General features: G+C 40.0%; 1 protein-coding gene across 1 annotated transcript in view; it reads right to left on the reverse strand.

Moving 5' to 3' along the window:
• LOC149202324 (urease-like) overlaps positions 1-23,163 on the reverse strand; it is a 313,306-nt gene that overhangs the window by 205,259 nt on the left and 84,884 nt on the right. Inside the window, exon 3 of the mRNA XM_089399946.1 lies at positions 19,594-19,639. Coding sequence (XP_089256072.1) covers positions 19,594-19,639 — 46 coding nt within the window. The remainder of the gene's footprint in view (positions 1-19,593; positions 19,640-23,163) is intronic.

The following is a 23,163-nucleotide window of genomic DNA, read 5'->3' on the forward strand; positions in this document are numbered from 1 at the left end:
GGGAGACTCTTTTCACTTCTACTCGACTTCCCTTCAACAAAGTCTTCACCCAATCTAGATCACCCTTATATGACTACAACCTTTGGCCTCCCTTTGCAAACTTCAAATCTGCAATCTTCGCACATGTGAGGGTAGACTAGCCCAAAAACAGTCCCACAATGATGTCACTATCTTCGCTATCCCTTCCTCTTCCTTCGTTGATGTTAAGGCTCCTTCTAAGATGATTTTCGCACTTAGTTATTTCAGACTTGCTTGTTCAAATTGTTTCTCTTTCAAATGAGGTTGAGCACTACTATATATAGTGGTTTGTCCATGATTATTAGGTCAACATGATCACTGGAATAGGCCGACATCATCTTTCTAGTATTATCCCTTTCATTGTAGGCCGACTTGAGTGAGGACTAGTGACAAGGTCTTGGAGGGTGAATTACAAAAACAAAATTGACTTTTACAATGTGTAACATGCCTTCAAAGACAATGGCTCTTTAGACTTTTATGACTAGATGACAAAATCCCTAAGGGCTCACAATGGGAGCCTTAACTAAAAATAAAATATCTTGCTCATGAAACCCATGAGGCAAGCATTACAATAATTTTATTTTTCTTCTTTACATCTTTTACATAAAATCACAATTACATGTCATTATGAAGACCGAACCTAGTTACGCATAAGAAAAACAATAATAACTCAAAGAAATCACAAGTAATTATCATCAAGAGAAAATATTTATGCCTTTCTGATTTTCCAACACAACGGAAGGTTCCAAGCCACATGCCATTGTACAAAGGTAGCCATAATGAGGGAAGCCTACACTTGGGTGTATGAATGTACGAGGGAGCAATCGTGGTATTGATTTTTGGGTAGCATCGGATGTGCTCTAGCTCCGAAATTCTATGGAGGGGCTAGAACACATGAGACCTCCAAGACCTAGAAATCGTTTGGAGAAATTCCACCCAGAGTGCATGTTATTCAAATAATTAATTATTTTGAATGGTGCCTAAGTTAAAACTTAGGAAATTAAAATAATTAAAGTGAATTAATGTAAATATGGGTGAGAAGCTTCTAAGTGACGAGGATCAAGTCTAATTTAATCTTAACAGTTGATTAGAGTCTAGATCACGGTCATTGATTTCTCAACAGGAAAATTATAAAGGAAGGTTTGGGGTCAGTTGGAGAACGCACACAGGGAGAGCAGCACTTGAGCTAGATCGAAATTCTGGGGTGTGGTTTGCTGAGAATTTTGAAATAAGCTTCTAGTGCAAAGAGGGGCAGTTCGGCAGCGGGACTTTCGTCCAAGGCCGAGAATACATAACAGAGAGGCAGCACAGCACCAGGGAGAGACAGCACAGCTCCAGGAGGGTGACGCAGAGGTTGGAGGGCTAACGCAGTCACGCAAAGGCAGCGCTGGGGTTTCTGTGAGGTAGATTGGGCATCAATTCAATAGATTGATTTCTGAGTCGGGAAGGCTCACTGGGAGGGTGATGCAGTCCCAGCGCAGAGCTGGGAGAAGCCATCGTTGCACAACACTGGGGACAACGCAGTCACCTGTGGGGTTTGTTCATCCAATTGCTGGATCCGCCAAAATATCTGTCTCCAGATAGAGGTACTTGTGTTGGGTGAACCAGATTTGGCACCCTAGTTGTATTCAAAAATTTACATAATAATAAAACCCGCATATCTACTGCACCGGTTTTCCCACACTGGGTTTTTCACGGGACGTTTAGTCCAAAAATAAGTGTGTCCTTTGTGTGGTTGTCTCATTTATTTTTCAGTACTTGATCTGTATATTGGTGTGGGCTGCAGTGTATTTACATTAATATTTTCTAAATAATTCTAAAAATAACTTGTTAAAATGAAGAACACAGGTAGGTAATGAAAATCTGCTAACTGCAGTAGGATTTCTGATTTGTTAGATTCAGAAATTTTCACATGATATCAGAGCAATTGCAGATCAAGGAGGATTGAAAACATCAACGAAAGGACAGATGAAAAATTTGTGCGTGAAGACAGTTGTCCCGAGAGACAGCATAGTTTCAGGCCAAGAGAGCAAAGGAAGGGTGACACAGTCACCAAGGGAGGCTCACGGAGAGCTGCATCAGCCTCATTGGGTGACGTTGTTGCTGCAGAGGGCAGCGCAATGGTTCCTGGGCCAACTCAGAGACTATTGAGTCTCGATTTTCCAGTTGTTGGGGGTGCAGCGCAGATTTTATCTGAAGTTTCTAGTGGGGTGTTGATTCTGTTGGTGCAGAACAGTACCTAGTGGGGTAGAATCAAAGTAGAGGGAATCAGTTCCTCAGAAGATTTCTTGCTAAGAAATCTAGATCCAGTGCTGAGTAGCAGCAAAGAGAGATCAGAGAAGGATGGTTCGACAGTGTTCGGCAGAAGGATTTCTGTAAGGGAAATCGAAATTCAGAGGGAGCTTATTCCTTAGAGGATTTCTAGTGCCAAAGAAATCCAGATCCGAGTTTTGCTGGGGTAGCAACGAAAGAGGGAGAAGAGAACCAATTCGACATTCATTTGAGCAAAGATGGTTGTTAACAGACTGAGGCATCAGGACAGATTAGATGGAGCATCCAACTTCGTCATCTGGAAGACCAGGATCCTGGCAGTCTTAGATAAACATCGCATCAAGTATTATGCCTTGAAGACGGTTGTTGTTTCGATTGATGTTGATCTTCTCAAAAAGTACGAGGCTCAGGCAAAAGAAAAGTGCATGATCATGGACGGGATCAAGGATCATGTGATCCCACATATTGCTGAGAAGGACACAACAAAGGAAACGTGGGAGGCCTTGACACATTGTACGAGGGAACTTCTGTTCAACGGAAGATGTTGCTTGAGAGTCAACTGAGACAGTTTCAAATGTAGAAGGGAGAAGAAATCGATCCCTTCCTTCTCAGGTTGCAAAGAATCTGTGACCAACTAGCTTCCGTAGGAGCTACGCTAGATGCTGAATTTATGGTCAGGACTGCACTGAATACAGTCACTGAAGACTCGGAAACCATTGTCCAAAGCATCTTGGCCAGGGCTTCTCTTCCCAGCTGGGAGGAGATGTGGGCAGCTCTTCAACAGGAAGAAATCAGACAATGGACCAAGGCGGGAAGCAGCAGCAAAGGGATCAGAATCAAGAAGGAGGAGAAGGAGGATGCGGCTCTCGCATCGGCGATACAGCAAGGGCAGCAGAAACGAAAGAAGAAGGGCATATCCAAAGTCAGATGCTTCAGATATGGAGAAATGGGTCATTTTGCCACGCAGTGCCCTCAGAAGAAGAAGGGCAAAGAAGAGAAGTCTGACTCAAAGGCTACTCCAACGCACGCTAATGGAGAGGACGATGATGATTGAGCCATGAGTGCTCATGCAAGTCTAGAAAAGAAGTGGGATGATATAGAACTGTAGTTGGAGCTACAGTGAAGAGAAAAGGGCAGGATCCTTGAGGTGCCCAAAATCTTGGATCATATATGGCTACAGGAGCCCTTAATGACAGTGGCAGAGTGACGGGAGTCAATTGGTGCGAGGGATGATGGAGCAACAGTGGCAGAGCTAGAGCGCCAAAGTCTGAAGCAACGCAGTGGACTGTTGCAGCAGTGTGGAAGGCACAGAGAAGATACAACAACAACACAGTAGCATCAGAGGGTCAGCACAGATTAGCAACAAAGGTAGCTTCAGCATCAAGGGGCATCCAGACTAACCAACATGTCAGCTTTTGGGTGGCTTTTCAGTTGCTTACTTCTCAGCAACTGAGTTGCAATGCAGCAGTTAGCAGTGGCAGTGCTATGGGCAGCATGATGCAACATATTGAGAGGGAGTTGCAGTACAGATGCAACAGTGACAGTGGCAGTGTCATGGGCAGCAATACAGATTGCAGCAACGCAGTGGATGAAGGGCAGCAGGCCAAGCATCAGCAGCGCAGAGGATCGATGTCGTGGATCAGTGTGATACTTCTGCTGGGAAGTATTGCTAGAGCACATTCCTCGCTAAGAGGGAGTGTTGATTTTTGGGTAGCATCGCATGTGCTCTAGCTCCGAAATTTTGTGGAGGGGCTAGAACACATGAGATTTCCAAGACCTAGAAATCGTTTGGAGAAATTCCACCCGAAGTGCATTTTATTCAAATAATTAATTATTTTTTATGGTACCTAAGTTGTAACTTAGGAAATTAAAATAATTAAAGTGAATTAATGTAAATATAGGTGAGAAGCTTCTAAGTGACAAGGATCAAGTCTAATTTAATCTTAGTCGTTGATTAGAGATTAGATCACGGTCATTGATTTCTCAACTAGAAAAGTATAAAGGAAGGCTTGGGGTCAGTTGGAGAACGCGCACACCGAGATCAGCACTTGAGCTAGATCGAAATTCTGGGGCGTGGTTTGCTGAGAATTTTGGACTAAGCTCCTACTGCAGAGAGGGGCATATCGGTAGTGGGACTTTCGTCCAAGGCCAAGAATACATAACAAAGAGGCAGCATAGCACCAGGGAGAGACAGCGCAGCTCCAGGAGGGTGACACAAAGGTTGGAGGGCTGACACAGTCATGCAGAGGTAGCGTTGGGGTTTCTGTGAGGCAGATTGGGCATCAATTCAGCACATTGATTTCTAAGCCGGGAAGGCACACTGGGAAGATGACACAATCCCAGCGCAGCGCTGGGAACAGCCATCATTGCACAACACTGGGGATAGCGCAGTCACCTGTGGGGTTTATTCATCCAGTTGCTGGATCTGCCAAAATATCTGTCTCCGGATAGAGGTACTTCTGATGGGTTTATTCTCTGTTGGGTGAGCCGGATTTGGCACCCTAGTTGTATTCAGAAATCTAAATAATAATAAAACCCTCATATATGTTGCATCAGTTTTCCCACACTGGGTTTTTCCGAGGACGTTTAGTCCATAAATAAGTGTGCCCTTCATGTGGTTGTCTCATTTATTTTTCAGTACTTGATCTGTATATTGGTGTGGGTTGCAGTGTATTTGCATTAATATTTTCTGAATAATTCTGAAAATAACTTGTTAAAATGAAGAACGCGAGTAGGTAATGCAAATTCGTTTACTACAGTAGGATTTTTTATTTGTTAGATTCAGAAATTTTCACATGGTATCAGAGCAATTGCAGATCAAGTAGGATTGAAGCCATGAGCTAAAGGACAGGAAAAATTTGTGCATGAAGACAGTTGTCCCGAGAGATAGCGTAGTTTCAGGGCAAGAGAGCATAAGAGGGGTGACACAGTCACCAAGGGAGGCTCACACAGAGCCTGCGTCAACCTGATTGGGTGATGTTGCTGCAGAGGAAAACACAGTGATCCCTGGGCCAGCTCAAAGACTGTTGAGTCTCGATTTTCTAGTTGTTGGGGGTGCAGCGCAGATTTTATCTGCAGTTGCTGGTGTGGTGTTGATTCTGTTGGTACAGAACAGTACCTAATGGGGCAGAATCAAAGTAGAGGGAATTGGTTCCTTAGAAGATTTCTTGCCGAGAAATCTAGATCCAGTGCTAAGCAGCAGCAAAGAGAGATCAAAGAGGGGTGGTTCGACAATGGTTGGCAGAAGGATTCCTGTAAAGGAAATCGAAATTTAGAGGGAGCTTGTTCCTTAGAGGATTTCTAGCACCAAAGAAATCCAGATCCAAGTTTCATTGGGGCAACAATGAAAGAGGGAGAAGACAACCAGTTCGACATTCATTTGAGCAAAGATGGTCATATACGAACTAAGGGATCATGACAGTTTGGATGGAGCATCCAACTTCGTCATCTGGAAGGCCGGGATCCTGGTAGTCTTGGATAAACATCGCATCAAGGATTATGCCTTGAAGATGGTTGTTGTTCCGATTGATGTTGATCCTCTCGAAAAGTATGAGGGGGCTTAGGCAAAAGCAAAGTACATGATCCTGGACGGGGTCAAGGATCATGTGATCCCACATATTGCTAAGAAGGACGCAGCAAAGGAAATGTGGGAGGCCTTGACCACATTGTACGAGGGAATTTTCGTGCAATGGAAGATGTTGCTTGAGAGTCAGCTGAGACAGTTTCAAATGCAGAAGGGAGAAGAAATCGATCCCTTCCTTCTCAAGTTGCAAAGGATCCGTGACCAGCTAGCCTCCGTAGGGGCTACGCCAGATGCTAAATTTATGGTCAGGACTGCACTGAATACAGTCACTGAAGACTCATAAACCATTGTCCAAAGTATCTTGGGCAGGGCTTCTCTTCCCAGTTGGGAAGAGACGTGGGCAGCGCTTCGACGGGAAGAGATCAGAGGATGGAACAAGGCAGAAAGCAGCAACAAAGAGATCAGAATCAAGAAGGAGGAAGAGGAGGATGCGGCTCTCGCATCAGCGGGACAGCAAGGGCAGCAGAAACGAAAGAAGAAGGACATATCCAAAGTCAGATGCTTCAGATGTGGAGAAATGGGTCATTTCGCCACACAGTGCCCTCAAAAGAAGGGCAAAGAAGATAAGTCTGACTCAAAGGTTGCTCCAACACAAGCTGACGAAGAGGACGATGATGATTGCGCCATGAGTGCTCATGCACCTCTAGAAAAGAACTGGGACGATATAGAACTGTAGTTGGAGCTACAGTGAAGAGAAAAGGGCAGGATCCTTGAGGTGCCCAAAATCTTGGATCACATACGACTACGGGATCCCCTAATGACAGTAGCAGAATGATGGGATTCAGTTGGTGCGAGGGATGATGGAGCAATAGTGGCAGAGCTAGAGCGCCAAAGTCTGAAGCAGCACAGTGGACTGTTGCAACAGTGCAGAAGGCACAGAGCAGATACAACAACAGCACAATAGCATCAGAGGTAGCTTCAGCATCAAGGGTTATCTAGACTGACCAGCATGTCAGCGTTTGGGTGGCTTTTCAATTGCTTACTTATCAGCAACTAAGTTGCAATGCAGCAGTTAGCAGTGGCAGTGTTATGGGTAGCATGATGTAGCATATTGAGAGGGAGTTGTAGTACAAATGCACCAGTGACAGTGGCAGTGTCATGGGCAGCAATACAGATTGCAGCAGCACAGTGGATGAAGGGCAGCAGGTCGAGCATCAGCAGCACAGAGGACCGATACCGTGGATCAGTGTGATACTTCTGCTGGGAAGTATTGCTAGAGCAAATTCCTCGCTAAGAGGGAGTGTTGACTTTTGGGTAGCATCTCATGTGCTCTAGCTCCTAAATTTTGTCGAGGGGGTAGAACACATGAGATCTCCAAGACCCAGAAATCGTTTGGAGAAATTCCAACCGGAGTGCATGTTATTCAAATAATTAATTATTTTTAATTGTGCCTAAGTTAAAACTTAGGAAATTAAAATAATTAAAGTGAATTAATGTAAAAATGGGTGAGATATGGGTGAGAAGCTTCTAAGTGACAAGGATCAAGTCTAATTTAATCTTAGCCATTGATTAGAGATTAGATCATGGTCGTTGATTTCTCAACAGGAAAAGTATAAAGGAAGGCTTGGGGTCAGTTGGAGAACACACACAAGGAGAGCAACACTTGAGCTAGATCGAAATTTTGGGGCATGGTTTGCTGAGAATTTCGAAGTAAGCTTCTAGTGCAAAGAGGGGCAGTTCAGCAACGGGACTTTCGTCCAAGGCCGAGAATACATAACAGAGAGGCAGCACAACACCAGGGAGAGACAGCGCAGCTCTAGGAGGGTGATGTGGACGATGGAGGGCTGATGCAGTCACGGAGAGGCAACGCTGGGGTTTTTGTGAGGCAGATTGGGCATCAATTCAACAGATCGATTTCTGAGCCGGAAAGGCTCACCGAGAGGGTGACGCAGCTCCTAGAGGAGGAGACACAGTCACAAGCGTAGAGCTGGGAGCAGCCATCGCTGCACAACACTGGGGACAGCGCAGACACCTGTGGGGTTTGTTCATCCAGTCGCTGGATCCTCCAAAATGTTTGTCTCCGGATAGAGGTACTTTTGTCGGGTTTATTCTCTATTGGGTGATCCAGATTTGGCACCCTAGTTGTATTTAGAAATCTGCATAATAATACCCTCATCTCTGTTGCACCGATTTTCCCACACTTGGTTTTTCTGGGGACGTTTAGTCCAAAAATAAGTGTGCCCTTTGTGTGGTTGTCTCATTTATTTTGCAGTACTTGATCTATATATTGGTGTGGGCTGCAGTGTATTTGCATTAATATTTTCTGAAAAATAACTTGTTAAAATGAAAAACACAAGTAGGTAATGCAAATCCGTTTACTACAGTAGGATTTCTGATTTGTTAGATTCCAAAATTTTCACACGTGGTACATGAGTTACCCCGACCTTTGTTTTTCAACCCTTCTTCATATGTCTTTTGTCTTTTATTAATTTTCTTTTATAATTGCTTGGGGCTTCAAGGGATGAGAACTCGATGTGTGGGATATAGCAGTGATTAGCCCCTTAAGGTGGGGCGGTTCATTGCCCACCTTTGGTTGGGATAATCATGGGTTCCTTAATTATGTAAGGGACCAATATGAGGGGCCCCAGGAACTAGGGTGATGGCCATAATGATAAGGGTAGAGCTCATGATTGGCTTTCTCCCACGTGTTAAATGTGTATGTCCCAGCCATCTTTTGCATTTTCTTTGGGGCCAACCTTTGATGAGGTGCAAGCAGATGCAGAGGCATCTAGTAGAACTACAATACCTTCAGATGATAGCCGCCAAGAGTAGATTAAGCATATCAGGACAGATCTTATGGCGATGAGGAAGCAGGCACAGAAAATTCAAGGCACCATTCTACAGCAAATCAGTGAGCTTGAGGAGCTTGGAGTTGGGTGTGCCAAGTTAGCAATCAAGTTGTCTAGCATCGAGGAATAGCTAACACCCCTAACTAGGCAACCAAGAGAGCATAATTTGGAGCTTCAACACAACCCTCTTCAGGAGTACGTAGAAAGGGCCCTTAGCACTACCTACCCACCTCTTTACATTAGAAAGAAAGGGGCAGAATTTTTTGGATAAATCATATTTGTTGATCGGGCAGAGAAACATGAGTGGAGCATGGTGCAACATAGTGGACTTGTTCTATATACAGGTATCCATGCAATCGATCCTTCCACGGGATGGATTGGCAAGAGTTCATGAATTGGTATCCTATTGATGGGGTTTTTCTTGGGATGATACTCCTAGTTAGGGGCATAGTACAACATAAGCCCTTAGACATGAGGGGTACTAGATGCTCCAGTTGGCAATGGGATGTAGGTCGAGGGTTCATCAGTATTCCAGTTGCATTAGCCCAGCATTAGCATGGTGGGATTGACCTTGGTCTCTGCTAGGGATTGGATTAGAGAGAAGTGATGAGTTGGTATTCTATTAGAGCAACATTGGTAGTTGGGGACAGGGTGCTGTTGGAACCATGGAGCATGAGCGTCAATGGTTCGCCAAGATGGCATTAGGATCAAAGTGGATCTATTGATAGCAGGTTTAGCCAGAGGACTATTTGGAATCCATGTGTCAAGGGATCCATACATGATTGGATGACGCAGAGGCATGTGACATAATGATTCATATGGGATCCTAGTATTGGTGTACAAATGCCTTTGCAGTTGACAGTTGTGGATTGCTTGAGGGCAAGCAATTTTGGAGTGGGAGGATTTGTATTGTACCCATTTTCAGTTTTCCTTATGATGTGGATAGAATGGATTTCCAAGGTTTATGACAGCCAAGTCACAAGAGTGATATTACGCCATCAGTGCGCCAGGAGGGGTTTTGGGAGGCTTTATGAGGCCCGATGGGGTTTGCTCATTGCATTTCATCATCGGGGTCAGTTATGCATAGTTCTTTCATGGTTTCGAGGCAAGCCGAAGATTTAAAAAACGGGATTATTATTAGCAGCATGTTTTAATTAGAAAACACTAAAGGTTTCATTTGGAGCAAATTATCTAGAAAAACACCTTAGTGTAATAGCTCGTTGGAACCGAAATGAAAAAATCTACAAGATGGGATGGTGAGAAGTGGTTTCCAATGGCCAAAGAAAGTATGGTGGTTGAATAAACATTTCCCAATATTAAAAGTGATTTTAATTAGTCACTAATTAATAAAAAAGGGAAAAGGTGCTTAATTGAGGAAAAAGCCAAAAATGGAAAAGTGACTTCAATAAAATAAATATAAAAGTCACTTTAAGGAGAGAAGCTTCTAGAGCAGGAAATAAAATAATAAAATAAAGGCTTCTAGAAGGTTGGAGAGGATCCATCAAATCTATAAAAGGAGGAGAAGCAAATCAATTGGGACATCTTAGATTTGTGCATTGTCTTTGTGGTGAGGTTTGGAGAACCAGGTTCTCAACTTCAGTAGCCTTGGGACGAAAACCCTTGGGTGATTTAGTGAGATTGGACAAAAACCCATCGCATCCTTTACTGAATTCATTCAAAATTCATAGGTTGTACCTATCAGTTCCAATTTATTTGATTTTAGGAGCTACTACAAGCCATTGCTATTGTTGTAACAAGCTATTATATTAATATAATAAGGTTGAATCTAGCCGAGTTTGTGGCTATCTATTGTTGAGAAATCTAGGGGCAGCTAAAAAGATGATTTCTCTTACTTTGATAATTGTTTGTCATGTATTTTACTTAATCTAATTAGCTTCTTTCACTTGATTATTATTAGTGTTCTCTATCATCAAACAGCTACCAAACAATGAAGATCAATGACACAAGGAGACACAAAACGTAGGTTGTCAGTCAGGGCCAAAACCTCTCCTCTTGAGAGGAAAACCTGTAAGAATTCTTCTCTTCTTATAGAATCTTCAAATGACGAATTCCAAGACCTAAGACCCTTGACAAAGACCCCTCCAAAACCAAGTCAACCTTCCTTCTTGATGAGCTTTCCTTACATAGCTTACAACAACCAATGTTACCAGACTCGGAATCGGCAATAAATCAGCAAGGCCAAAAAGCGAAGAGTTTAATCGGATCAGGAAAAAATCGGTGAATTCAATGAATAAATATATACACATATATTGAATTAAAAAAAAAAAAAAAAACATTTTTCATTGATATTCAATAAAGCCATGTCCAAACAATGCATAATATCAATAGATGTCCAAAATATCATGAATGAATAGTATCTAATATCTCATATATGTCGTGAGTCCAAACATGATCCAAAGTACTAAGTCCTGACTCCTAAACAGTGACTACATAGAACGAGAAGCATCTATTTCTAGAAGTTTACAAAATACTGCATACTAATCAGTAAAAAAGCAGTAACTGAGAGTCTAAGACTCTAAGAGTAAGAACTAGAAACGATTCCTCCCACTCCTTCGCTTGCTTGACTCTCTAAGTTCTCAAAGTCATGTAGGCTTAAAAGAGGAGCCTCATCTAATTAGACCGAATCTGATGCATTTGTAGTTTGCAGATCTATCTCTTCAAGGTCGATTGGTGAATGATCCAAACCTGACATTATCATGAGACATTGAAATGTGAATTTAAGTTTGAACATTAAAGTTTAAACTTTAAAGTGCAAATCAGATTATGAAACCTTCAAATTCAGGCTCTCACCTACTATTTGCTTGTTGCGAAGTCGTAGACTGTAATGGACAAATACAAGGTCATTTAAACGTTTTTGTGTCAATCGATTGCGCTTCTTAGAATGTATTTTCTCAAACATGCTCTAGTTGCGCTCACAACCTTAAGCATTGCATAATTGGTTTAAGATTCGAATGGTGAATCTCTTCAAATCTGGCATATCACTACCAAAGTTTTGCCACCAAAGACCTAGCAAGTGGCAAGTGTTTGTGAGTAGTAAGTACTAAATACTAAATAGTAAAAACTTAAAAAGAAAACAAAATTTAATAAAAAATTTAACATACAAAATAAATTTTAAACAAATTTGATGAATTGATGAAGCCTTCAAGCCTCAAAGGGTACCTGGCAACATCTTAGTCCTTTCTTGTATAGCACTAGTATAGGCAAATAATTTAGTTGGTGTCCTATAATCCTGTAGTTGGGCAAAGACACGGCTTTGAAATTCTAGATTAGGGAAGCACGTTTGAATGCATGTCATAAGTCCTCTGCCAACCTCCCCATCCTCATTAAATTTTCTCTTATCATAAAAATATTGTGGGTTTAAGAAGTACCCAGCAGCATGTAAGGGGGAATGCAATTGCCTATCCCAACGTGCATCAATAATATCCCAAAGAGGCAGATACTTTGCCTCCTCATCCCCATATCTTCTTTTGATGGCCTCCTTTGCGAGATCCATCACCTCATAAATGTAACCCATAGCGGGTTTGTCATCATCAACAATCCTAAAAGTTCAAGTTTTCAAATTTAATGAAACTTTGAAAATAAAAAAAAGGCTTGAAATGAAATTTTAAAAATGAAAAAGTTAAAAGACTTGAAGTACTTGAGAACTCTAACAAGGGACTCTGTCACAGCAATAATCTCTTCGGCATCTTTCCAGAAACCGTCATTAAACACAAGTGCAACAATTTCAATGCCTTCAAGGGCCTTGGAATGTTCAGATGTCATCCACTCAGGTCCCAAGAACATCCTATTCAAATTTATCTTTTGTTGAACCACAGATTGCAAAGATATGAAATTTGTTGCAAATCTAGTCACTGCAGGTCAAACAATTTTTTTACCTTCAGTGTATTTTCTCATGGTGTTTAGGACAATAGTGTGGTTTTACAAGTATTTGGTTATGGATTTTTCCTTCTCCACAACCTCATGTATCCGATGAAGCTTACCAATGTCCTCAAGCATTAAATGAAGCTTACCAATGTCCTCAAGCATTAAGTCTATGCAATGGGCAGCACAAGAGGTCCAAAAAAAAGTGGGGTGCCTAATCTCAAAAAGTCTACCAGCAGCCATATAATTAGTTGCATTGTCGGTGACAATTTGTACAACATGTTCTTCTCCCACTTCTTGAACGACTTCCTCCATCATTTCACAAATAAGTTAGGCAGTCATAACATTGTTTGAGGCAAAATTCTTCTAACACAAGAAAATCGTACTATCTTCAAGACAATGTTAGAGAGATTAATTCAGAAGGAGAAAACTAGTTTCAAAAGCTTCAACATCCATGAGTTAACAAATATAATTCAAAGTGCACTTGAGAAGTGCAAAAGAGAAAAAAATAGGAAAACATAATCAGATTGTTTTCCCATAAATGCTTGGTTTGACGAGGAATGCAAAATGGCAAGGAGAAGCTTGAAAAAGGTAGGAAAGGACAAGATGAATGTAAAGTTATATAAGCAGATACTAAACGGAAAAAAGATGAGTTCATGCAAACAAGGAGAGAAGAGTTAATATATTTAAGCAAGAATAATCCAAAGCTTTTCTGGTAGGAACTGCAACCAAGGAAGAAGCAAATTGAAAATAATATTACAACCAATCAATGGTTTGAATATGCAAGGCAAATCTATGAGAAAGAATCTGAGGTGGAGGCCCCCCCAGGATCAACACAACTTCAAAGCTCTTCATGTTACAGGAGGTGGAGAATGGAATTAAGAAGCTAAAAACAGGAAAGGCAAAGGACTTGGTTGAACTTCAAGCAGAGTATCTAAAATGGGGAATGAACGCTCTTGCACCGCACATCATGGAAATATTCAACAACATCATTCAACAAGGATTCCCAAGAGATTGGACAACTAGCCTAGCAATACCCCTTTTTAAAAGTGGAGACATTAATAATCCATCCAACTATAGAACAATTATGATCAATCCTTTGTTTGCAAAGCTTTTCGACAGCATGGTAGAAAATAGAATTAGTAAGTGGGCAGAAGTAAAAGAAAAGAGGGCAAGAGGACAAGCGGGTTTTAGGCCGAAACATTCTACAGTGGATCATGGTATCACGTTGAGACACATTGTTGAAAAGGTTTGGGAGGACAAAGAAGAAGTATTTTGCTGCTTTGTTGACTTCAAAAAAGAATTTGACACAGTCCCTAGGGATAAGTTGTGGCGTAGAATGGAAGAACTTGAAATTCCTGTGCATTATAGAGCCGTTGTCCATAGACTTTATGAAGAAGTGAAAGTCAAAATTAGAACCTCAGTAGGTATTTCAGAAAGATTTAGAAGTGACATTGGAGTCAAGCAAGGTTGCCCTCTATCCCCTACTCTTTTTGGTCTATATATTGATAAATTGGAAGAGTGGCTAAATCTGCAAGGTGGAGATGGTGTTCGGTTGGGGGAGTTTGTGATAAAGCTTCTTTTATATGCTGATGATATTGTATTGATTTCTAAATCGGCCCATGGATTGCAAATGCATTTATATTCCCTTGAGCATTTTTGTAGAGCAGCGGGGATGCAAGTCAATACTAGCAAGACCAAAATAATGATTTTCTCTAATAAAAGGAAGTAGAGCCAACATAATTTCTTCTTTGAAGACAACATTCTTGAAGAAGTAAGTGAGTACAATTACCTTGGGATTGATTTCAACAACAAACTCAATTGGGAGGACTACAGAAAGAAGAGAATTTTAGGAGGGTGGAAAGCATTATATGCTCTTCAAAATAGATGTAGAGAGGCATAGTTATGGGATTGGAAAACGATTAAAGTGCTTTTTGGACTCCTAATTTGTTCAATGATGCTATATGGGTGTGAATTGTGGGCTAGCAGCACTCCCATCCCAAAATGGAAACAAATTGAGAAAATCCAAAAACACTTGATCATGAGCAAGTTCAAAATAAAAAGTTCAGTACCTTATGAGATGTTGAGTGAAACAGGAGCAACTCCCATTGAAGCAATTGTTATGGTGCGGCTCATAAGATATCTAAAAATAATTGAGAAAATAAGAGTAGGTAGATGGCCTAATGTTATCTTCAATGAAGGCATGAGTGAAAGAAAGAAAACATGGATGAAACAAAACTATACATGGATGCAAAAATGGAATATCTACCTCAATGCATGTCCCACAAATAGCAAGGAGCTAAAGGATTTTGTTATGGAGAAGTTTCGTAAAAAAGTATGGGGAAAATAGTTGGGTAGAAATAAGAAATATTACATTGAGGAATTCAACCCTACATGTGATCTACAACAAAAAGAGTTCATTGGAGCTAGCATTTCGTGGAGGGCAAAGGTTCTTATTGCTCAATTAAGGACCAACTCACATCAACTTCAGTGTGAAACAAGACGGTGGAAAAGGCCTAAAGAAGCTTGGGAAGAACGAGTGTGTACATTTTGCACGTCTAGGGTTGTGGAATCAGAAAAACATTTCATTTTGGAATGTGATGCATTCAAAGACATCAGAGAAAGTTATGAGAACATGTTAGCATCAGTTTCTTGGCATTGTCTTTTTAGCGAGGGGATTGTTGGAAGGTTGGGCCAGCTCATCATCAATTTGAATCAGAAAATGATTGAATTGCAAAAAGCGAAAAACAGGGAACTAATGGTCTCATAGACTATTTTTAGTCTCGTGGACCTTAAAATATCATTTCATTTCCACTGATTTGAGAAACATTGTGCCTGTTGGACAAGATAGAAGGAAATTTATTAAAGTTGTATTCCTTTGATCTGTCCATCCATCACTCATAATGGTGCACCCTATTTCTACCCATGATGAACGAAACTCAAATAACACAAGCATGACATCCTCAACACTCTCTAACAACAAATTTTTCCTAAGGCTCTCTGATGAAGGGGCTTTGAACCCTGAACCTGCAACAACAACTACATCAATCATAGCTTGCCAATAAGGACTTCTGGCACAATGGAAAGGTATGTCAAAATAGTACCAAAAGTTATCAATGGCCTTCCTTGCCTGACTATGGATTTCTTTTTCCAATCAGTGCCATCCAAGGTAGGTTGGGAACTGGTTTTTGTGCGGGGAGCAAAAAAAGTGTTTATATTTCCACCTCAAGTGTTGAATGCAGGAGGATTCATTTGGCCTTGTGTTTGACTTGGACTTGGAGGCATGTGTGGAAAACTTGGGAACAACATTGAGGATTCAACAGAAGGAGATGACAAGGGCGTATTGGAAGAAGAATGGTCAGCTCCAAGAGTTCCTATTTCTTTATTTTACTTTTCTTTCTTGGCATTATGCTGACTCAACATATCAAGGGCCAAGATTGCTTGGTGTTTGACATTTCGAGAGACCTATATCATGGTCGGGTATCTGTGCAAGGTGGTGCTTGAATCTATAAATGCCTCCACTACATTTTGCTTCGCAAAATTTACAAAGGATTCTGGATTCTCTAGGAAACTTATCACAATAAGCCCAAACAAAGTCCTTCTCCCTTGGCATTATTGTTGTTTGGCCTTGTGTTTAATTTGTGGCTCCTGTAGGCCTGTAATAGACAAAAAAAAATGATAAAAATGAAAAAAGTTAAAAACATTAAAAAAATGTCACAGGCTCCCTTCCAAATGGTTTCCACATTAAGTTCTCTCAGTGCCCTTATTTATAAATTTTCATTATTTTTGGATGGGATATAAGCTATTTGTATAATAAGGTTGTAATACATCCCTGTGCTACTATAAAATAAGATCCTTGTGCTACTATATCCTAAAATAAGATCTGAAATTTAACAGAATGGACACAATAATGATTACAAGGAGGTAAATATATAACCTGTAGAATAGGCCCACCTCCAAAAGATTTCTTTAGAGCAAGAAATACTTCAAATGTTGTGTGCCCTAGCAAAGAATAATTGGGCTTCAGCCTTGTGATTTTAGACTTTTATTTCATGAAGTTCTTGGAGTGGTTTGATATCCTAAAATATTTGTGAAAATTCCCTGTTTATGCTAACATATTGGGAATATCATGAGTAATTAATCTCTTAATTAAAATAGTTGTATACAAATAAGTTTCATGGCCTCTAATAAGATCCCTGTGCTACTATAAAATAAGATTGTAATACAGCCTCTAATTAATCCCACACGCTATGTTTATCAGATATCCCATCTAAAACAAAAGTGGGCTCTCAGTGTCTATGTTCTTTGTTGGATCACGGGTGTGAGTATGGGCATTTCCTTTTAGCTAGAACTCACAACAGCAACATGCTTCCCTAGAAATATTGGCAAGGGAGCAAGTACAAGACTCACAACAATATTTTTAATTCTCGATTCTCTTCACTTACTAAGCGGGCAATAACAGCAAATATTTATTGAATATTCACTTACTAGGTGGGTCGAGACAATTGTAACAGGTATGACAAATCAGGAGCAAGCCGAGCTCCAGCTCCAGTCTTTCTTCCTGTCGTCGGGGCACTGAGTGACTGAGCGCATAAACGATAAAACAGTCATTGACAGTCGGGGCACTAAGTGACTGAGGGTTTTTTGTTTTACTGAGCTCGCGGCATGCCTTCGTCGACAATAAATCGATGACAAGAAGGTTTAAAAAAATTGCACCCTAACTTTTCTGAGTGATCGTCGAGCCAACTATAAATCACCTATATCGCCGACTCACGAGTCAAATTTGCATTGACCACAAGTCAAACTCGGTCAACGTGAGTTTGACTAGCGAGACTCTAATCAGATCTTTTCACCATCGAGCTGATTTGGAATCGCCAATTCCTATTTCACTAACAGCAACAACCTTTGACCTTCCAGCAACAGCTTTGACCCCAGCAACTTCAACTTGCCCAACAATTTCCAGCAACTTCAACTTGCCTAGCAACTTCTACTTGTCCAGCAACTTCAGAAACCCTAACACAAGAGGAAGAGAGATCCAAAAACTTCGATCTTGCTTCTTTTCTTCTTATCCTTGATTTTCATCCTTTTCTTCTAGTCTTGCTGCTTCTTTCTTCTGGAGATTGAACTTGCTTCTTGTTTTGTCCAAATGAGGTCGAGTTCCTTCTTATATATAGGCTTTCCATGGGTACGAATTGCTTCCATGAGGCCGACTTTATCTTTCATGTAGGTTGACTAACTTGACAAGATCTTGGAGGGTCATTATGACATTTTTGACTCTACAAAAATTTTCTTTACAAGATACAACATGCCCAAAGGGCTCTTACATGTATGACAATGACTCTTTAGACTTCATAATTCTATGAAAAACCTAGAAGCACTCAATGGGTGCTTGACCTACAAATAAATTTTCCTTGAGCATGAAACCCATGCATCAAGAATGAAAATAATAAATTTCTTTTCTATTTTCATCAAATACATAAAATCACGATTACAATACACATTATGAAGACCGAACCTAGTTACATATTTCAACATCTATCTTGTGTATTTTGTGATTGAGGTATTTATGGGTTATTTTGTGTCAACGTTTTTGTGCTATTGTTGTTAAGAAAAAAATTATGGCAAAAAATTTCCTGAAAATCATAATTAAAATAACTCGGGATATTACAACTTTAACACCTTCCTCAAAAAGACCCAACCACTTTATTTTGTTCAAAGCACCATTCAGCATGTTCATAATCCTATGGATCATAAGAAAACTAAGCACATTGAAACCTGGTTGCACTACATTCTGCAACTCCGTTCTCAGGGACAACTTGTGACAATCTTGTTACCTTCAGCGAACGAGCTTGCTAATATCTTCACAAAACCTACGCAAGAGGCCACCTTCACCAACTTGCAGAACTGTATTAGTGTAGCAGATTTGCCATTAAATGGTGATGTTCTGTAATGTCTCCTCTCTGTGGCCCATGTTCAGCTTCAAAGGGGATGCTTTTTTTAGCCATGCTGAATCGGTAACTCATTGAAGTAATGTGGGCAAGGTCCAAGATCAAACCTTCCAGCTGCCACTATAACACCAAGAGTATATAACCAGCAGCCTACAAGCCAGATATACCAGCAACTTATGACTTAGCAAGAGCTGAGATGTCCCAAACCCCACAAGGAAGCTCTATCCCAGGAGTCACCTACTCTTCGAGCATTATCACAACGGGCCAAACATATCCGAGAATTGAACAAGGGTGGGGAGGATCATAAACAGTTTTCCCCACCACTCGAGAATAGTGCAATCTTCACTTTAAGCCACAGCCAGCCTTATATTGTATCATTATTACATTTGTAGGTTTGGTTAAGACCAACCTTGTACACATATGCTCAAAACTTTTTGGGGGAAGCACTCACTCTTCAGTTGTGTATAAAAGCTCAGCTCTAATTTGTATTTTATCATTTAATTCATCATTCACTATTCTAATAAACTTAATTGCCCAAGGGCACCTATCAAGTATTGTGCTCTCTTTTGAGTTTGATTTTCTCTCTCTAGCACAATTGTTCTTGGGCTGTTTTCTCTCTCTAGGGTTGCACTCTTTTTTGTGTGATATCTCTTCAAGTCTTGTGCTGCCCCAGTACTGGTTTATTTTTCTCTTTATTGCAAAATTAGAGTTTATGTCGGTTCTGTTTGATTCCCTTGTGAATCTGAACACTATTCTGCTTTTCTCTGAAGAAGATGCAGAGAAACCGTGAGACAGTAGACTGTTAACTTCTGCTCTAAGAGGAGACACCTTTAGAGCTGAATTAGCTGCATAATTTTCACCTAGGATGAGACTGTACAGGAAAGATGTAGAGTCTCTAGATATTGCTGCTAAAGTGACCAAGTTGCCTCTACTTGTTTACTTTGGAAAGAGGGTGTCGCTTTACCATTTAGCCATCCCATGATTTTCTGGTGTAAGTACTGTTTTCAGTCTAACATAAGAGGCATACTCATTAAAACAAACACGCCAGAAATTTTATTGTCTAGAAGAGTATATACATGGAGACTCTAGAAATGTCCCATACCTGAACTGATTCGAGAAGATGAGCAACAGCAGGAAACACCTGGCGCCTGCAAACTCAAGTGATAATCAACATGTAAAGAAATAAACATAAGAAGGATCCTTTAAGTCATTTATATTTCAGTGCATTTTGATGTAAAAGAAGAATTAGAATTACATGAAAAATGACATCTTTCATATATGACAATACAAAACCACTGGATTGATGGAAGGTGATATTAGAAAGTATTGTTATGTATTATGCACTCTTAAAATCAAAAGGTTAGGGGAAGATAGTTTTCTACTCTGCTACTGAATTCCTATCATCGTGTTCTAAAACAAATGTGCTTGATTTAGTATCAAGGAACAGGAGCATGTGCCATGAAGTAGTATGCCGATAAGGTAACTAAACTCAAAAGAAAAAACATGCCAACAAAATCATGTGCTGTAGTCCCAGTGTATGTACTCAAAGGCCCTTATCATGAAATAAAGCCCTCTGGTGATTTAAAACAGACTACTATTGAATGTTTTGAACTTTTGATAAACTACCCCCTGTAGGGAAGATAAGATTTTCTTGCAATCAAGTTATACATCTGAATAAATAATATACATGCATTAAGCATAATCCCTTTCTCTCATTGTATCTGCTTGGAATCCTACTGACTCAAATCTAGGAGTCTCAGATTGCCATCAAACACATACTACAATCCTGTTATGCTATAATATGCTCTACCAATGAAGGCCGCAATCGGCTTATAAGTTACGGAATAAAGATGGAGAATAATGGAAATGTTTCTTTTAATCACTGACTCCACCTTAAAGAATATTCTGCTTTCCTTGGAAATTTGAAATACAAGTGAGGGGGGCTTATAAACAAATAACAACACGCATTTAATTAGAAAATGCTTGTTGGAAAGGTGTTTATTCTGCATTCCCAAGTTAAGATTCTTGTCAGCCTTAAGCCCTCTCTTTCTTATGACTTTCATCATGATGGTAGCATTTCCCTTACATGCAACATAAACAATCAAGTTTAAGTGATGAATTTTATCTCAGTTCACCCCTATGTGATGTTGGTGCCAATTATCATCTCTTAATCATTAACTTAGATAGAAATAACATTGCAGCACTGATACAGGTCGTATTAACACTTTAGTTAGCCAAAATTGATTAGTGACTTACGAAAACATAATTAAAAGAAATTTACTGCCCTCTTCAATAATTTAACATGACAATTACAGTACCCAGGTAGACCTCTGGTCATCCAACAAAGTCATCCCTATTGGAAAAGCATATATGCAAAACAATTTTTCCCAGAACAGTTTCCAATATCAAAAAATTTCCAAAATGATCAGATCAAGAAGGATTAGAAAAGAAAATACAGAAACAGAAAGCATAATATTCCATAGTGGAAATGTGATGATATCTATTAAAAAATTACAAGAAATTGGACTGCTCAAACAGTAAAATTAAATCCACATTACAATACAGAAAAATAGCCTTAGATATATATCTTGGAAGTTGATTTTCCCAACAACGGCTGAGACAGAGAGTTAAACAAAGACAAGTTCACTTGATAGAGAGAAGTTAGATTCAATATGAGTCATGTTACCCCTCACATGCTATGAGGCCTTGCAATTTTTATCATGAAAAGTGTGATTTCCATCACACCCATTGTGCTTTTCATCACGCATGCTAGATACTTGCACAATGGTACCTGTTACCCCTCATGTCAGCAGGGGTACATATGAACACTTTGTAGTATTTATCACCATCATTGTAAGGCCAAGGTCACAAGTCAAAAGCACTGTAAAAACCATGTGAGGCCTTATATTAGGTATCCTAGACTTGTGTCTTTTGAGTCTACATCATGTTCTCTTGGTCAGACCATGGCTGGTCCCTTGAAAGTCAGAGTATTCAAAACCAGAACCGGTGACCAGAGGGGTCCACCTATCAAACCAGTTTTTGAATTGGAACCAAAAATGTCGGACTAGTCAGATCTCAATGAACCGGTCTTTAAAAAAATACATGAAGTAACTATTTTTTAATGAAAAAATTAAAAATCATTTTTAAAATTTAAAACCATGATTCCAAACCAATAGAGACAAAATATGCAAAGTTTATGCATCTATATACCATGTAAAGGTGAATATACCAAAATGGCACCGAGTGCAATACATATCAGCAACAAAATACATAATCAATGAGGCTCTAAATGGCACCTAGAGCCCAAAAACAATGCTACAAGCTATAAAGCCACTGGCCTGCTACAAATCTACATATCAGTGATCAACATGATCACTCCTCATCATGACCAAACTCATTACCACTACTAGACATGGACTATCCAAATGAGCTACATAAACATCATTTGGCTCAGAGTCTGAGGACTCCTCAAAATCCTCTGCAACCTTAGTAGTAGTAGTAGTAGCAGCAAAACTATACATAAAAACTACAAATCACTGATCAACATGATCACTCATGAAACTCATCATTGACTCAGCACTACTAGAAATGGGATTATCAACAAGAGCTGAATAAACATCATCTAGCTCAAAGTCTTTAAACTTGGACTGCTCAACCTTATAATATGGTAAAAATTGAAAAATTTAACATGTCTAACCAATGATTTTGGTTTGAGTGAAGGTTTCATCTCTTCAACCTTATAATATGGTAGAAAAAGCTTAGCATGCCTAACCAATTATTTTCCTTTGAGTGAAGGGTACATTTTTGTTAAGGCCATGGTAAAGGAGTTCAACAATCAATACCACCAACATCGACGAAGTTCAACAATCAATGCCACCAACATCAAGTTACTTAAAGGACTTCACGTTTTTTATCAAATGCCAATCACATACCCTCACGCATGACAAAATCAAATAGAAACATTGCAATCCCCCAAACCCTGAAATCCTAAAAACCATTAAGTCTACTAGATTTTGAGTGAGACCTAAAATTCTAGTTTCTCCATTTGAAATCCAATAAGGTCGAAACCACTCTCAAACATCCTAAGTCATTTCATGCTAATCTAAAAATTTAAGTAAAAGGATGAAAATGAAAAATAAAAAAAAGGTCACTTTTACTTTGAGAATTTAACATTACCATTGATTGCCATCATTGTTAGGGTGGAGATGTGTGAGGCAAATGAGAGAAGCATGCCCTTAAAGGCTTGGAGGGAAACAACCCCTAGTTTCCCTCAAAATCACTTAGGCATGCCCATAACGATTGTACGTGGGGTCCACAACCACTCTGGTAAAAAAGTGGTTGGTTTATGGAAAAGACGGCTAGTTTAACCGGTTAGCGATTTGACGCGACCAATTTTGAATACTATGCTTAAAGTTTCACTTTTGGTTACTCTCGTCCTATATGGGATTAGGCCTTAGGTGAACTTTCTTAAGGATTCATGGTTTTGTGGGAACCAACATTGTAAGAGTGATCACTGGCGTATGGGCAAATCCAGCCCACGTCAAGGTGCACCTATGTCATTCCACATGGTTAGGGTCTGTTGTTGCACAAAGTGTCTAGGCACCGCGACAACGCTCAGAGTAAGGGTTGTCACTCTTATCCTTACTCACTCCGTTTAGATTCTCTCCTAGAC

Source organism: Pinus tabuliformis, chromosome 2_1 (genome assembly GCF_031772625.1).
Source record: "Pinus tabuliformis cultivar Carrire ecotype Pingquan chromosome 2_1, CPIR1, whole genome shotgun sequence".
NCBI classification, from domain to species: Eukaryota; Viridiplantae; Streptophyta; class Pinopsida; order Pinales; family Pinaceae; genus Pinus; species Pinus tabuliformis.